The sequence below is a fragment of the Colius striatus genome, chromosome 15 (assembly GCF_028858725.1).
Source record: "Colius striatus isolate bColStr4 chromosome 15, bColStr4.1.hap1, whole genome shotgun sequence".
Classification (NCBI taxonomy): Eukaryota; Metazoa; Chordata; class Aves; order Coliiformes; family Coliidae; genus Colius; species Colius striatus.
The window spans coordinates 9,461,375-9,478,552 of record NC_084773.1 but is presented as its reverse complement, the minus strand read 5'-3'; the positions used below and the strand labels follow the sequence as shown (position 1 = coordinate 9,478,552).

At 37.3% G+C, this 17,178-nt stretch overlaps 2 protein-coding genes across 2 annotated transcripts in view; both read left to right on the top strand.

Moving 5' to 3' along the window:
- The window catches only part of DNAH12 (dynein axonemal heavy chain 12), a 62,686-nt gene extending 57,636 nt beyond the window's left edge, over positions 1 to 5,050 (top strand). The window contains 8 exon segments of the mRNA XM_062008563.1: positions 301 to 534; positions 882 to 1,067; positions 1,580 to 1,683; positions 2,092 to 2,296; positions 2,480 to 2,617; positions 3,072 to 3,163; positions 3,416 to 3,483; positions 4,771 to 5,050. Of these exon segments, the coding sequence (XP_061864547.1) occupies positions 301 to 534; positions 882 to 1,067; positions 1,580 to 1,683; positions 2,092 to 2,296; positions 2,480 to 2,617; positions 3,072 to 3,163; positions 3,416 to 3,483; positions 4,771 to 4,961 (1,218 nt within the window). The 3' untranslated portion in view covers positions 4,962 to 5,050.
- Positions 5,051 to 7,816: 2,766 nt separating this feature from the next.
- On the top strand, positions 7,817 to 16,372 carry ASB14 (ankyrin repeat and SOCS box containing 14). The gene is made up of 9 exons (XM_010196623.2): positions 7,817 to 7,944; positions 8,445 to 8,495; positions 9,809 to 9,945; positions 10,042 to 10,200; positions 12,165 to 12,410; positions 12,827 to 12,998; positions 13,889 to 14,432; positions 15,252 to 15,405; positions 16,179 to 16,372. Exons 1-9 carry the CDS (start codon positions 7,817 to 7,819, stop codon positions 16,370 to 16,372), a joined length of 1,785 nt encoding a protein of 594 aa, XP_010194925.2.
- The last annotated feature ends 806 nt before the right edge of the window (positions 16,373 to 17,178 follow it).

Below are 17,178 nucleotides of genomic sequence, written 5' to 3'. Positions count from 1 at the left end.
TCAAGACGTTAGTGAAAGAGATCGGAGTGTTCTGAAGACTGGAAGAAAAATTATGTGAAATGCACATTTCTCTGTGACACAGAAAAGTGTCACAAAGATTTTTAGGATTTAAAAAATATTTAAAACAAATGTTTACCAAAAAAAAAAATCAGAATTTGAGTTTCCAACACTTAGGGAGAAAACTCCATGAAGTCCAGTTTTGAATGCAGCATTTGTATGCACTTCCAGCCCTTTAGTCTGTAGGTCACACTGTTCTGCAGATACTTCAAATCTCCAGAATTACTTCTGTCTCTGTTTCAGGTATTCATAAATGAATATAGCAGTGTTCCTTTTGAAGCTATATCTTACCTAACTGGTGAGTGCAACTATGGAGGGCGAGTGACAGATGACTGGGACAGACGTTTACTGCTGACAATGCTGGATGACTTCTACAACCCAGATATCATTGAAAATCCTCATTACAGCTTTTCTCCCAGTGGCATGTATTATGCTCCACCAAAAGGCACATATGAGGACTACATTGAGTTTATTAAGGTAAAAAGTAGCAACAAGATTTTCAACTGTTGTATATGCTAAGAAAGAAATCTTTAAATGCTTCCCTGGATTGAAAAATTAGTTTTGCAACCCATTAAAGTGTGTACTTGGCTTCTTGCCTAAACATCTTTGTAGATCCTTGCCATGATTTAAGATGTTTCTGAGAGGGATAGGGAATCAGTAGACAGGATGATCTACTGTCTGCAAATAACGACCACCAAGGTCCTTATCCACCTTCAGGTGAAGTCAGTGGTAGTTATTCACTTGTCTTCTTAAAGAAGCCTTGGATCTGGTTCCTAGCATACTGTTTTACCTCATGCAAATGACTATTATTTGTTTTGTGCTAGAGTCTTCCCTTCAGCCAGCAACCAGAGGTATTTGGATTGCATGACAATGTGGATATTTCAAAAGATCTTCAGCAAACTAAAATCCTCTTTGAGTCTCTGCTTTTAACACAAGGAGGAGGCACTCAGGGAACTTCTGGAGGTGGTGACAGCACGCTTTATCAAATTGCAGATGATATTCTCAGCAAGGTATTGTGTTATACCAGTGACTCCAATTTAGCTTTTGACAAAGCAGAAATTGTTAACTGTAATCTTCAGTGTTAAATTGGTTTCATATTCCAGGAAAAACCTCCTGGGAGGAATTTAGTGCAATTGAAAGTAAGAAATTTTGTGACTGTAACAAAAAGTAATTATATTTAAATAAGTTTTATTAAATAGGAAATAAGAGACAGAGAAAACAGATAACTTGGAAGAACAATTGATTCATTCATGTGGAAAAGATTAAAATTAGTATCATTCAAACATCTTCATAACTTTTCATGGTATAAAAAGTTGTAACTGGTTTCTAACAGATAAACATTACCTTAAAAAAAACCCCACAATTTTTATTTAGATGAAACTGCCAAATACTGTATTGATAAGATACTTATGAGAAAGTTTGTGGTATCTGTTACTCTGCTGTTTTTCACATCTCCATGCTTGTAATGTAATACTGACACATAGCGATTATGGAATTATTTCAAATATGTTGTCATTTACAGCTTCCAAATGATTTTGACATTGAAAGTTGCCTAAGTAAATATCCTGTGAGATATGAAGAAAGTATGAACACTGTGTTGGTGCAAGAAATGGAAAGATTTAACAAGTAAGAGTGTTTTATTTTCCTAAATGTAACCATCTTACCATTTGCAGAAAAAAAAAATCCTGTGAATGTTACACTGTAAAACTTCTGTTGTGTGAAATATTTTGTTTATTTAGTTCCCTTCTACAGTCATACTTAAAGTCCAGGTTACTCCTTATGGAAAGTCCAAATCAAACTAAAGTCAGAATCTTACCAAACAATACAAATAAACAAAATAATTTCTTAAAGTCTTAAATACATCTGCACAAATCCATGACTTTACAGATGGGCCTAATTATGCCATTGTATGGCAGCTGTACAAGTTCCATATTGATTAGTACCTAATCAATTTGTTTCTTTTTCCCCACTGAGGATGTGATGTTTTACCAATTATGCAGGACATGTGAAAATGTTGTTTATTTTTAATTCTAGTTTAATCCGAACTATTCGTGTAACACTAACTAACCTGAAGAAAGCCATTAAGGGACTGGTTGTTATGGATGCTGAACTGGAGGCTCTGTGTGGCAGTCTGCTTATTGGAAAAGTTCCTGAGAATTGGGCAAAACGTTCATACCCAAGCCTAAAGCCGTTAGGGAGCTATATTATAGATCTTCTAGAAAGGCTGAAGTTTTTACAGGTAATTACAAGAGACAGTATTACCAGTTATCGAGTCTCCTTTCTCGTATAATTTGTCCTTTACATTAAAGGAATGTTGGAAAAGGAGTGATAGATTTTCTGAGTATAGTTATGTAGAAAATGGTCAAATGATGTGGGATTTGTCTCTTCCTGATGGTTGAATGTGTAATTTTCATCTTTCCAGGACTGGTATGAATTAGGGAAGCCGACTGTTTTTTGGCTGTCAGGATTCTACTTTACTCAAGCTTTCTTGACTGGAGCTATGCAAAACTATGCTAGGAAGCACAGGATCCCTATTGACCTTCTGGGATATGAATTTCAGGTAGAGATAAATTATAAATTCATGTTTTATTTGTCTGAGTCCTGATGTTGTGGTGAGATGTACTAAATAAATTCTGATGCTGGAGGGTTCATTTTGCAACTAACTAACAGCAATTTGAAGACACACATTTAGTTCTTTGGTAAGGTGGGCATGTTAAATAACATCCGTAAAAGAAGCATGTTAAATGTTGTTCTGTCATTAAACCTGGATCTCCACTCAAGAAGACAACCTAGAGAGTACATATTGACCCATGTGATTAAAGCCTTGTTTTATATCCTACAGTAAATCTACAGAAATCTGCTTGCTTTCTAGTTTTGCATGAAAGTTGTACTGAAAGGAAGGTATACCTATGTTACTCTCATTTTGGATTGATGTGAAAATTTGCTACTGCCATGATACCTCACAAAGCAAACAACTATGAAGTTTAATAATATCAAATACATATTTCTTGTAGGTTATTCCTCAGGATACTGCTGATACTGCACCAGAAGATGGTGTTTATATCCACGGATTATATTTAGATGGAGCTCGCTGGGACAGGACCAAGTCAGTAACAAAATATTTTACCGTGGTTGTGGAAAGCTTTCTTAGGTGCTCAAACAAGATGTTTAAATATCTTAAGTAGTACTTTTAATATTATTGAAATAACACATTAAATGGAATACTCTTTCATGCATGGGAAGTGGGGAAGAAAAAAACCCCAAACACATGAAAGCCACAACCAAAAACCATACACCAAACCTCTCTCTGGTTTAACACCAAGCCACAAATAATTACTTTGATACTTTTTCTCACCAGGGGAATGCTGGCTGAGCAGTATCCCAAATTGCTCTTTGATATGATGCCAATCATTTGGATAAAGCCAAGTGAGTATAATTTCCCTGAAGCGTGAGCTATTCAACAGGAAATTGCAACAGTGAATTCCGTTTTTACAGAAGATCAGTGTTCCTCCCCTCACCAGAGTACTCAAATGTGCACAGAATTTATATGCATCTGACCTGTGCCTCTTACTGTAAAAAATTGGGCCTGCTAGCTTGACTCATCTCATGTGAGCAATAGGCCTGCCCCTCTCCCCACAGATGTTTAGAATTATGGGTTAGACAAAAGGACTAGTTAAATGAATTTTAATAAATATGTTTAGGTGCTGCCCAATCTGGTTTTCAACCAAAAGTTAATTTGAGTAGGAAATGAGATGGTGCTTGAATTTCTGGTTTCTCTCAAGTTGAGGAGAACTTCTCATTGACTTAGAGACTCAGTGTTTACCTCACATGATTCAGCAATGTTTGCTCAGGTTATTTTTAACTGCTACACTACTTGTCTGTCATCCTAGTAAGATATTATCCTTAACTCTTGGTTTCTTAGATCAGGAGCAGTACATTCCAGTGAGGCACTGGAACAGGTTGCCCAAAGAGGTTGTGGGAACAACCCACATCCCTGGGAGTGTTCAAGGCCAGTTTGGATGTGGCTTTGAGATTCCTGGTCTTAGAGGAAGGTGTCTGCCCATGGCAAGGAGTTTGGAAGTAGATAATCATTAAGATCTCTTCCAACCCAAACCATTCTGTGATTCTGTGAAATTTCTGGTTTTATTTATTCATTTAAACAACATTTTATACTCCAACTGTTGCAACTTACCTGTTATTAGCTGATAGGCAATCTTCCAAGTTTCCACTTTTTCTGCCTGTGCTGTTCAGACATGCATGATTTTAGACTTTGCACATGTTGCACATAAGCAGTGTAGGCACACAAAGTTCCTGAGGATTTATGTCCTTGAATGTCAGGTGACTTGATTTGCACTGAGGTTCTGTGTCTGCTGGACCAGAAATCCTGTGGAGCTGTTAAAAGCCCCTGTATAAACTGTGCTTTAACTATGTAACTTCTGATTTTAATGTGTCTTAGAATGATCACAAAGCTGGTAGAAAAACAGAAAAGCACCATTTCCTGAAAACAAATTGTAGTTAAAAGTTTAAAACCAAAACAAGCTACACAAACAAAACCAAGAAAAGCACTAATTTTATTATGTTATTCATAAAACAATTCTGCATTTTTATTTATCTTTAAGGATGTTACAATAAATGCTTAGTATTTGTATATGGATTATGTTTCTGTCAATATATCTGCTGAATGTAATATATTATTTTGGGATTTTTTTGAAGCTGCAAAATTGGACATAAAGAAATCTAATGCATATGTTTGCCCACTCTACAAGACAAGTGAGCGTAAAGGAATCTTGTCTACTACTGGACATTCTACAAACTTTGTCATTGCTCTGACACTTGACACGGACAAACCAGTTCGGCACTGGATCAAGCGAGGGGTTGCATTGCTTTGCCAGCTGGATGACTAACATTGAACAGTTCAGATACACACTTCACAAGATCCTGTTCTTTCTGTTGACTTATGGAGGAGGTAGAACATACTGTGTTAAATAAATATCTAAACTTTGTTATAGTACAATGAAATAGATACATTTCTGATACTTGTATATGAAATATGTATTTCTGATCCTCAGTATTTTGTCTTAAAGAAGTATCTATTAGCATCTCTACAATCTATAAAACATATAGTTAGGATTTTAGCCTCTGGTAATATTGTTAACATGTACCCATCAATTCTATGCATTACCTGAATATCACAAAATGTTTCTTAACGGAAGAGGAAAATAGTCTGTGCTTTCTGAGAGAAATATTTCAAGTTAATGAACTTGAAACATTAAGAATGCTGAGTCATGCAAGTGGAAAGCTTGTAGGTAGTAAGTTTTAGGATTTTAATCTGCTTTTATATATAGCCTTATGTTCTCTCATAGCAACAGCCAGGATTGCAGTATGAGAAATTGTTTAACTGTCTGTAGTAGGTATTTCTGATGCTTTCCTTCCTCAGCAAATTCATCTTTTTAGGGTTTCATTCATATATTCTGATTTTTGTTTAGTGGTGGTGCCTTTTAATTTTTAAATAGTTTCCATGAAGAATAAATTATAAAATCTCCCTGTCATAAAATGCTGTTTGTTTGTTGCTCCAGAGAGGCAGTTTAAGGTTTCTTCACTGGTTCTGCACTTTTGTATTCTTTAACAAAAACTAAAATAAAAAGTTATTCAACCATTCTTCCTAGATCTCCTGTAGCAAAGAATCATTTCTGCCTTGCATTCAGACACAGGTATGGTAATTTCTTTCTAAGGATCCTGCCATAGGATACAATAGGAGTAAATGAAGCACATGAAAGTCTCACTGCATACTACTGTCACTATTATAACCAGGCATCTGTTGCCTTCATTCCGCGCTTATTTTCTTACAGCAGCCTAAGTTTTTAGTGTAGCTCTATCTTTGTGAAACTTGTGCCCTTTCCTTTAAAGACTCTATATGTTTATCTTTTGTTTGCATGTCTACTTATATCACTATGTGAATTGTGATTAAATGATCAGAAACCCATAGTAATTTTTAGCAGTCGTTGCTTGATTTTACTTGCTTGTTGATATTTACTTGTATTGGTTTTAGTTTTTCTTTTATACTATCTTACTCTTTTCAGTAAGCTCCTAACAGTATCTTCAGTTTACTGTATTAGGAAAGCACTGAAGAATTTTCTTTCCATAATGTAAAACTTATTACTTATAGTTCTCAAATTCTCATTCCAAAAACTTCTAACAAGAATATTTTTACAAAGAAATTTGACTTCTAATTCTTTTTTCTGCTGACACCATTTCTGAGGTCACATAATTAGACATAGCTAAGCTATATGAAAGAAACATGGAGAAAGTCCCAGAGTATCTTATGATTGGTTATTTATAGTGAGCTATTAATAGACATAGAAGCTACTGAGCTCATTTTCAATCCTGAAAATATCACTTTCAACTTAATAATCACCTCTTCAAAGTGTGAGGTCTTCTGTCTTTCAGAAGGTGAGGAAAATGGATATATTTTCTCACATCATAGGAAAATTATAGCCTTTTTACAAAAAAATAAATAGACCAGATTTAAAATGTTTATATACTCACTGTACCACAGGTGTGAGCAAATACTAACAGTCACTTGTCTGTATATTTTGTTAGCGTAGTTCTCATTTGCAAATACAGAGCAAGGCCTGGCAATCACACATTAGGTGGGTCGGGTAAGAAATGAAATGCTGCAGGTTTGCTATAAATTACTGCTGCCCAGTTTGGAAGATGTTGCTAGAATTATTCCAGACTTTTTAAGCGTCATATTGACAGCTTCCTTGGTTTTGCTGTGCTCATTCACTCTGCTAATTTATTAATCTACTTTCAGATTACTTATTGATTTTATTTTGCTTTGCCCTGTATTTTTGGTTGGTTTGTTTTTCAGGCCAACTCTTTAAAGACAGAGGTGGAAGTTCTGGTAAGGTAAAACAGATGAAAGGTTTGAGCCTAACAGGACATGTGTGATTTTAATCTACAGTAGCACTTAACTGAATATATCAAAGAACAGTGTGATTGCTTATACATATAACAGTGTACATTTGCATACTTTAATACTGTTTTAATTGTTAATAATTTTGATGATTTCTTCTTAAATTTTAACATTTAAACTGAACAGATAGTATCAATGGAATTTATTTCCATTTTTTAACTAATATTCTTCTTAAGTCTTCTTTTCTTTAACACCATCATTGTGATTACACCAGTGTGGGGTTTTTTGCCTGCATGTGGATATATACTGTTGCAGTATTTTATATATATTCATTACAAGTATTAGGAAAAAACAGGTAGTCATTGATTGATGAAGAATGCAGAATTGTAAGTTTATCTGTTCTAAATGGCTGTTGATTATGTACATAAGGTGATGAAGCTGGTCTTTTTTCAAGCATGGAGCTTGATCTTATTTCAGTTGGAAGGCTGTTCACATAATAGCACAAATCTACAATACTTTCCTGACTACAAGATATGGCCCTAACAATATCTTTATTGAAACAGATTGAATAAATGTCATTATTAACAAATTTCATATCCTTCACTTGCCCTTCCTCTGTGAACAAAGTGAAAAATCATTGTGAGTCTTATTGTATACGTCTGTTTTCCCTCTAGGGAAACAGCAGAGCACAATTGTAATCATATTTAAGTGTCCAAAAGACTTAAGAGGGAAACATCAATTGCTGTTTCTGTTGCTCTAGAGTTAACCTGAAGATTTAATATCTGCTTCCAATTAGAAAGCAGTGTATCCCTGCAGAAGTGATCCAAGTTGTGCTGATTTGCCATGTATAATTCTACATATGTGTTTGATGATGATTCTGAGGATGAAATCCCTACCCAACAAGCTATTCAGGAAAGCTTACAAGATAGCCATAAAATTGAAACAAGCAGCAGTGTGACAGAGGATGAAAGGTAAGAAGTTATTACTTCTGTTTTGGTCATTTTATGGGCATTATTATATGTAGTAACCTTATTTTCCTGTGTGATTCTGTATGTTGCATTGCTCTGACTTTGTCTCATGGATACTGGAAACCACAGATAACTCATTTGTCTTCAGTTCTCCCTGAAAAATATACCTATTTCCTCAAAAATGTGAATGTATGAAATGTTCAGAGGACATTTTGCTGCAATATCTAAATGAGTAGAAGGCTTTATGAAGAAGTATGTGATGTAAAGTTGGATTGGTGTGGTAGCTTTCCATCACTTAATTGTTGGCCTTTGTGTGAGAAATGGAATACTTATAGTTCCAGAGTAAGACCACTAAAAAAAGTATTTCAACATCTTAAGCCTTGACAAAAGCTATGTAACTTTCAGAAATCTAACATGTAGTCTAGACTCAAATATTTAAAGTATAATTGTACCCTGAAGTTCACATTAAATTTTACTTTTTAATTTTTGTTTTGATTATGCAGTTTCCAGTATATTGCAAGTAAAGAACGTGGAGAGATAATTGCAGCAATCCGGACAGTTAAGTACAAATACACCACACTAAGCCTATACCCCCGGGAGTAACTTGGATGTTGCAGTGTTGAGCAGTCCCTACATTTTAAGTGTTTAATCACCTGATTTAAATGCAGTTTTTCTTTATATAGTCTTAGGAGGAGTAAGGCAAGTGAAAATGGTACACCCAAAAGCTAAATTCTTAGATAAGAGCATGGTAATGGTGTGGGTTCAAGTGTCACTCCTCTCAGATTCCAGCATTTCATCTCCTGGAACTGGGGGAACACACCATGGGTTTCTTAGAAAAATAAGCTCTAGGATGGCAAGGCCCCTTGTCATCTGAAAGCATTTGCCAGTTTGTGAGATATCCAGCTTTACCTCAGGAGTGTTGTGGAATTGTTCCTTAATTGCCAAACTTCAGTGTGTTCTGATACGAGATGCTCTTAGTCTGCTCCTCTGAAACTTTTTGTACAAAAACCAATTTATACTGAGACACAGAGATAACTAAACAATGAGCATAAGTAGTACAGTTGTTGGGACAATTGTCTGGCAGTGGAAAACCTTCAGTCCAGTCCTTATACATGTCATAATAGTTGTAGAGATACTTAGTAGAGTAGCAAACAAGAAGCAAAGTCCTTTCTGGAAAAGCAAATGCTGTAAATGTTCCATACATAATGGAGAATATGTCTAAACTCTAGTTCCACTTGCTATGTGATCTTATGAATACGTAATTCTTCCATATGTAAGAGAACTTCAGCAGCAAAAATTGAGAGCAAAGTGTCTCCATATCCTATAGTTGTAACTTACAGAAGAGTAGACTGCCTTCTTCCAGAAATGATGGGATAAAAAAATAGAGCAGAAACCAGGCCTGTAGTTTAACAGACTTTCCAGCTAAGAAGATTTTGCTGTTTCTTGATGAGATTGCTTGTGTGGATTAAAGATCCAATAAGATTGGAATGATGCAATAGATCTCATCCCTGTTAAATCAGCCTCATTTTACTTTTGCCAACATAATTATTTTTTCCCTACGGTTTCATTAGGACCCCTGTTTATATACTAAACTTTCATACACTATTGGTCATGAAAGGCTTATATTTGAAATATTTGAGTGATACTGTTACAAGTAAGTTTTTTCAACATACGACTCCAAATGTTTTGTGAGTCCATGTCCACCATTGATTTTCAGTTCAAGTAAAGCACTTGCTGAGAAAAAAATGCTTTGACAAAGCAAGTTCTTTATTCTAGATACACTGATGGGATAAATGGCACCCAGTATATTAGTTGCTTTAATTTTGTTTTATGATGAGTAATGGGATATGTGTCTGTCTTAAAATATTACAGGTCAAGAAGAGGCCTTGAAGAAGTTGGTGAAGCACAGTTCTGCTTTTGAAGAAGCAGATCAGCAAGGCTGGCTTCCTCTGCATGAAGCTGCAGCACAACTCAATAAGAACATCCTTGAAATAACTTTGAAAGGTACAGAGTCCTTTGGGTTTTCCACCAAAAAGTTTTACAAAGTCTGGTTTGATTAATCACGTAGCTTCAAGTGTGTTCTGCTTTTCTGTATTCCAGCCTCCCGTGCCGTTACGTGGGAACAGGCCACTCTAAAAGGGGAAACGCCGCTCTTGGTAGCAGTAAGAAATTGCTTTGTAGAGAATGTCCATTTTCTCCTGCTCAATGGCTGCAATCCCAATGTTAAGAATGAAGAGGGGGATTCTGCTTTAGTTATAGGTGAATACCTTATTTAAAGGTGGAGAGGTGAGGGAATGAGATGAGATTATAGTTACACATTTTAGTTTCAATTTGATGTATTTGATTTGAAATTAATACCTAAAATATTTGCTAAAGGGAGCAAAAAAGTGTTAATCTCAGTGTTGAATATGTTCATCCCTGTCTGGTTTTCGTACAGAATATTATGGCTGTAAGTGAGCTGACAGTTCCAAGTTAGGGACTGTCACCACAGAGTGCTTAGCATTATTTGTTAATTCAAGTATGATCCTTATTGGTCTGTTGAAGTGTGGGAAATACAGAACATGTGGAAGTTACAAATCTTTCCTCAAAGTCTGATCCCAATGCAGGAGGTCCCTGCTACTATTTTCCATCCCTTAGTTGGAAAGAGTTTAGGTTCAAGTTCACCATACATCTTTTTTCTCAAAGAGCTTTCTCCATAAAGTGCAGCATGTTTTCCTCTGCTTTTCTTGGCATAATTTATGCAGTGGTCCCAGGTAACCAGGTCCTTCTGCTTCCTCATCCTATTACTCTGTTTGTCCTGTCTGCTGACATTAAATATTTATATTCTCTGCTTACATGGTATCTCTTCCATTGCATCAGCTTCTGTTTGTCAAAAAACTATTGTAATTGGTTTTGATTTTCAAAATTACAGCAAACTAGCCTGATTTATCTGCATTATATAAAACAGAGTTTGTCCCTATGCAGACAGACATTGTTGGAATTCATTCGAGTATGATAAGTGAAGAAGCAGGCAGGCCTAAATTCTCAATTCACTTCTCTCTGCACTTTTTTAACTGTAGACAGTCTCATACCTAGTTATCTCTGTTAGTGCAAGTGCCATTTCAATTTGATCATGCACAGGAACTGTAGTTCTTGATTTGTAAAGAACTGTGAACCATACTTCCCCAAGATGGTTTTTAATGATGTTCTATGTTCATTTCGTCTGCTTCCCTTAATTTGGGCTATGATGCTATTATTCTTCTGAGCCCTAAGCCAAAAAAAGGGAAGCAAGTTCTTATCTGAATCCTAAAGGAACGTTGGAAGTTTATTGGACAAACTTGTATGTTTTACCATATTGGAAGGGTATTTTTGTCAAAACTATTGTTAAAGGAAGAGGAAAAAACCTACCAAGCACCTGTAGGACCCCCAGTCCATCCTTTTGAAATTACTAAAGCTTCTAGTCAGGGCCAACTGCTTAGAAAAGATTCAGAGAATTCCTTTTGAAGTTTACTATATTAAAATGCACTATCTCCCAAGCAGGAGATATATGGGATTTATCTCAACCAGCCATATAGGTTACAGATAATGGGACATCCCAGGTTATAGTATGCTGTCGATGGTATCTCAAGCAGCTGTGGCTCATGCAGCCTTTCTGCTTAATACGTCTCAGTTAAGGGCACTCACTGCTCTTCCCTGAACAGCCTGGAAGATCAAAGAGAGGAGGTGTTGCTTACTCATTCCACTCATTCAGTCGTTCACTCCATTGGAGCGAATGCAAATTACTCTTTTAAGACCCTTACTGACTTAACAGATCAGGCTTATTAAGCTAAGAGGCATATAACACGGTCATTTTAAACTTGGTTTCCTATTAAGGTAACTGCTTTTGAAGATTAAATAGAGCTCCCTGAGCAGGCTGGGTCCTGACCGTACCGAGTCCCTGTGTATGATCTCCATCTAGTGGCAAGGAAATTGCCTTCTATTGCATTACCAAATGCAGCAGAGGATTATAGGGAGAAAAGGGGATTACCGTGAAATTATTCATTTGCATAGTTAGCGTTATCCTAGAAACAAAGAACAGACTTGTTGATAAGGTAAACCTTTCAGTGTAGTGTGACATTTCTAAGTGTATAAATAGCACTGCCAAGAACAGCTCGAGCTTTCCTGGCTGCCACATTACAGAAGGCATAGTACATAGAACAGTGTTGAATAACATTCTGGCTGATGCTTCTCTTATTGTCTTACAGCAATTAAACATGATTCATATGAGATGGCCTCCTTGTTGATAAATTCTGGTGCAAAAGTGAATTTGCAATGTGTCCACAAGAGGACTGCTCTACATGAGGCAGCCAGACTTGGCAGGAAGGATCTGGTGAAGCTTCTCCTTCATTCTGGAGCAGATCCTGACCCTCGCAGTGGATATGGGCTCACACCTCTAGCACTGGCTGCAGAGACGGGACATATAGAAATCATGGAGCTCTTGCTGCAAAGAGGTGAGACTTTATTATATAGGATCTTATAGGAAGAAAAGACTCAGAGTGGGGCTCTTATCTGGCCAGTGTTATAAATAACTGATGGGATGGTGTGAAGAAAACAGAGCTAGATTCTTCTCAGTAGTGCCCAATAACAGGACAAGAGGCAATGAGCACCAATTGAAATCTAGCAGATTTTGTCTGTATGTAAGAAAACACTTTTTCCTATGAGAGTGGTTGAACATAGGAGCAGGAACACTGTAACAGGTGAGGATGGCATCTCCACAATTTCTCTGGAACCTGAGTGGATGCTGTCCTGGGCAACATGCTACAGCTCAGCCTGCTGAGCACAGAATTGGGCTGAATAATCTCCAGAGGTACTTTGCAACCTCAACTATTCAGTGCTTCTCTTTAAAAACTGTGATGCTTCTTTCCAGGTGCAGATGTTCTTTCACAGGCAATGGATTGTGCTTCTGTATTATTTGAAGCAGCAGGAGGAGGAAATCCAGATTCTCTGAGACTTTTACTAGAATATGGGGCTGATGCCAATGTACCAAAGCACTCAGGTCATTTGCCAATCCACAGAGCTGCATATAGAGGACATTTTCTGTGAGTTAATATACTTGAAAATCAATGGTGACACCAGAAATATTAACTTTGCTTGTTTTCCCTTATTCAAAACAGGCAGTAAATCTATAGTTTTGTAGAAGGAATTCCTTTTGACTGTGTAAATATGAATTTCCTGTGCCTGGATGTAACAGACCAGTCAGGATAAAAACTTCATCATTTTAGGATGAACATAATAATTCCTATAGTGGTTCCCTACTTGTCACAAATAGTAACACTGTTCAGTCTGATGCTGGGGTTCTTGGGACATCCTTGCTCTCTTTGAGTATGCCTCATGTCAACCCCAGTGAAGGGGTTGTACTGAAAACTCAAATAGACTTAGGGGATAAGGGTTATCCCTATTTTAAAGACAGAAAGGATACTGGAAAGAGTTTATGCTAAAATCACAACCAGTAACTGACAAACAAGTCTTCAATACTAGCAATGTTGCATTGTGGTTAAGAATCTGAGAGGTTTTATTTCCTATGTTTTTATTTCCTATTTCCTCTATTTTATTCATGTTATATTAATTCCCTAATTCCTATAGTTTAAGCAATAACACTGTGCTCTTGACATTCAAGAACAGCTTCTCTTGAGAAGGAATCATTATTCCTTTAGCAAGGAATGAGGTTGTTCATGAATAATAGTATAATAGAGTAATATTTTATGTGTAGAAGGTGTAAAGTCAGTATCCATTGCTGGCCAACAATTTGTTAGCAACTACAGTCAATACAGAGATAGAGCATGTCATGATTATGATTTTGTGGATTAAGACAAACGTATACAGTCGTGATGAGTTGTGAAGCCCAGCAACATGGAGAAACTCAAAGACAGAGCTACATGAGCCAGTGTGTTTCAGATGCTGAGATTCTTCTTTTTGTGTATTTCTTCAGAGCCCTGAAAAATTTAGTTCCAGTTACCAATTTTGATGCCATTAAAGAAAGTGGGATAAGTCCAGTTCACTCAGCAGCAGCAGGAGCACATCCTCAGTGTCTTGAGTTTCTCCTCAAGTCTGGGTTTGATGCCAACTTTATGCTGGATCAAAGAATTCGCAAAGGCTACCATGACCACCGCAAGTCAGCATTGTACTTTGCAGTTTCCAACGGCGATATCTGTTCAACACAGTTGCTATTGAATGCTGGAGCCCTGCCAAATCAAGATCCCATCAACTGTCTCCAAGTAGCCTTGAGAATGGGCAACTATGAGTTAATGAATCTACTGCTCCGACATGGGGCTAATGTCAATTACTTTTGCAGAGTGAATACGACACATTTTCCATCAGCTCTACAGTATGCTCTGAAGGATGAAGTCATGTTAAGAATGCTGATGAATTATGGATATGATGTGCACCGCTGCTTTGACTGCCCTCAGGGAAACAGTTCACATTCCCAGTACGTGACTGATGGATGGACTTCTACAGTTATCAAAGATACAATGGTAAGTACATCCAGGTGGCTTCAGGTGTTGTTTTACTACCTACAACTAAATGCAGTGTCAAAAGAGGGAGTTTTGAAACTGTGAGACAGTTTACACTGAAAGACAGAAATAGACAATGCTTTAAAATGAAATTAGATGTGGCCTGGTTCATACCAGCAAATTATCATAAGCAGTATTTCTGAACTGTGAAAATACAGCTAATGATATGCTAATGATCAGTACAGAATTGGCTCTCTAGGGCGGCCTTGTCCATGCAGTGAAAACAGAGGCTTGCAGGCTGGCTTACTTGTATCATAACACTACTACAGGAAGGCTTTTGTAAAGACCTTGTGGGGATGGCAGGGGAAGCGCCCAGCAGAAATGAACACACCAGGGCCAGTCTAAAGAGGGTCCTAGAGACACCCATCAGTGTCATTGTTTCGCAGTTTATGAAGTCCATTTGAACCCAATAAATCATTCTTTAACCTGAAGATAAGCGGGTGTGGCATGCACTGGTCTGGTGGGTCCCCGTGTCCAGAACCCAGGACAAGTCTAAATTCCATTTGGAGCAGCAGCTCTTCTTTTTAAGCTCCTTGTTACCAAACAGACAGCTGCTTAAGTCCAATTTTGGATCTAGTACAAAATAACCATCTCAGATTTTCACATTGTACTAGCGAGGCTCAATGCATCTGTAACAATCCCTGAAGCTCCTGTGACTGACGTTACATTCATTCTTCCTAGTGTTCTGCTGAAGTTATTTAATTGCTTTTGTCCTGTGGAGGTAGAAGTACTTTACAGGAATGTTGAATATTATCCTTTTAAACATTTTGTTTCTATCAGTTCTGTGAAGTAATAACCTTGTCATGGTTGAAGCATCTGGCTGGCAAAGTAGTGCGAATAATGTTAGATTATGTTGATCACGTTCATATCTGCTGGAAGCTAGAAGCAGTTCTCAAAGAACAGGATCTCTGGCCAGACATCAATGTGATTTTAAGTAAGTATCTGATGTTCACATCTGAAATGAAAAACAAGCTGCTTGGGGACTGGGACCTTTCTGTTGGTGGTTTTAATTTTCCTTACCTCAGACTGGTGCTTTTATTGACTCTTGTTATGCCATAAGTTCTGTTTTGACAGTAAGAGCTCTTAAATATCAACTCTATGTAGTCTTTAAACTAAGTTTCTCCCGGAAGTCTGATAGGCAGTAACTGCATCATTTATGCAGAGAACTTGGGAACTTTAACTACACAGACAACACAGTCTCTTCAAGGGGAGTAAAACTTTCCCCCCTGCCTGGGAAAAAAAAATTCTAATGAACCACTGTTTTTAATTAAGTTAATTAATTCTAGTTCAGAGATTAATTCTATGTCATTTTTGCTTGTACATTGATCAAGAAGTAGTGACTCAATTGCCTAGTAGCTTGTTTGGGTTGACAGAAAACTGGTACCAGGTATTTGGGGTTAAAGTACATTCCCCAAACTTTACTACTTAAACACTTCCATCAACCTACATATATCCAACTTAATGGAAATAAAATCTCTTGATTTAGCTACAAATGGTGGTAAATATAACTGAGAGATGTAGGGGTTGTTACAGAAAGTTTAGATTCTGGCAGGTCTGGTTGTCCAGAGACAGCCACATTCATTCACAGAATGAATGCACAGCAAAACCTGGGTCAAAGCTTTTGACTAGTGGTACTGAGTAAGTAAATTTCATGAGATTTAATAACATGTCACTATAAATCTGTCACTATAATCTCCTCATTTCCAGCAAACCCTCGCTCGCTGAAGCATCTTTGTCGTCTGAAGATACGGGCATGCATGGGCCGGCTACGTCTCCGTTGTCCTGTCTTCATGACCTTCCTTCCACTGCCCAACTGCTTGAAAGACTACATTCTGTACAAGGAATATGATCTGTATGGACAGGAAAATTTCATGGGAACCTACAACCTCAGCTGTACATAATGATTCTGTGTTTAGAAGGGAATATTGACGTGGATAAGACTGCTGTGGGCAGCTGCTTTGTTCTTTTGGGATTTTTTCTCCTATCTATATTAAGGAATACCACCATTTCCCCCTCCACCCCTGAAGGCCAAAATGTAAGTATTGGTGATCCCATTCTAAATCTCTACAGCACTATATACTATCTTAAAGATAGCACAACGGTATTTTAAATGTTTAGGTGTGAAATGTGAAGGAACTGTAAAACATAGGCCTGCAAACCTTGTTGTGGCCAAGGTAAAACCTGTCATCACAGGTAACACTACCCTCACTGCAAGGTAAAACTCAGGGTTTGGTTAAAAGTCAGAGATTGAACTAATATCAGGAAGGGATATCATTCTTTTTTCTCTTGCTAAGACCTAGTTTTTATTTCTAAGTCCTACAGTAAAGCGCTGCAGTTTAAGTACTTTTTCACCCCATTAATACCCTATTCTCAGCTGTGAAATGGGAGGAACAGCTGTAAGAAACCTCTGGGTATCAACAAGAAGACACTATGTCTGAGACATCTTAGTTCTGCATCTCATTCTCAGATACTGGTACAATTCACCCACCATCTGTTTTGCTTGCCCACTCTAGAACCCTGTTTTCCTTTTACAGTGCAGTCCAAAGGGCTGCTTGCAGTTTCTGGAATTTCTGTTCATACAGTTGGAGCTCAAGCTTTTGGACGACTAGGTGGCAGTAGTCAGAGTTTCTTAGCAAGTCTTACATTTTACAGACCCACCCTGTGGCTGTTCTTCCTAAAATACTTCACGTCTCAGTCTGTACTTCAG

What these genes read in the sequence shown, in the direction of transcription:
- ASB14 (XM_010196623.2), top strand. Translation starts at nt 7,817, where the DNA reads ATGTATAATTCTACATATGTGTTTGATGATGATTCTGAGGATGAAATC. An exon ending in GGAGCTCTTGCTGCAAAGAG is followed by an intron (nt 12,411 to 12,826) that starts GTGAGACTTTAT and finishes GCTTCTTTCCAG; the next exon opens with GTGCAGATGTTCTTTCACAG. An exon ending in AGACATCAATGTGATTTTAA is followed by an intron (nt 15,406 to 16,178) that starts GTAAGTATCTGA and finishes CCTCATTTCCAG; the next exon opens with CAAACCCTCGCTCGCTGAAG.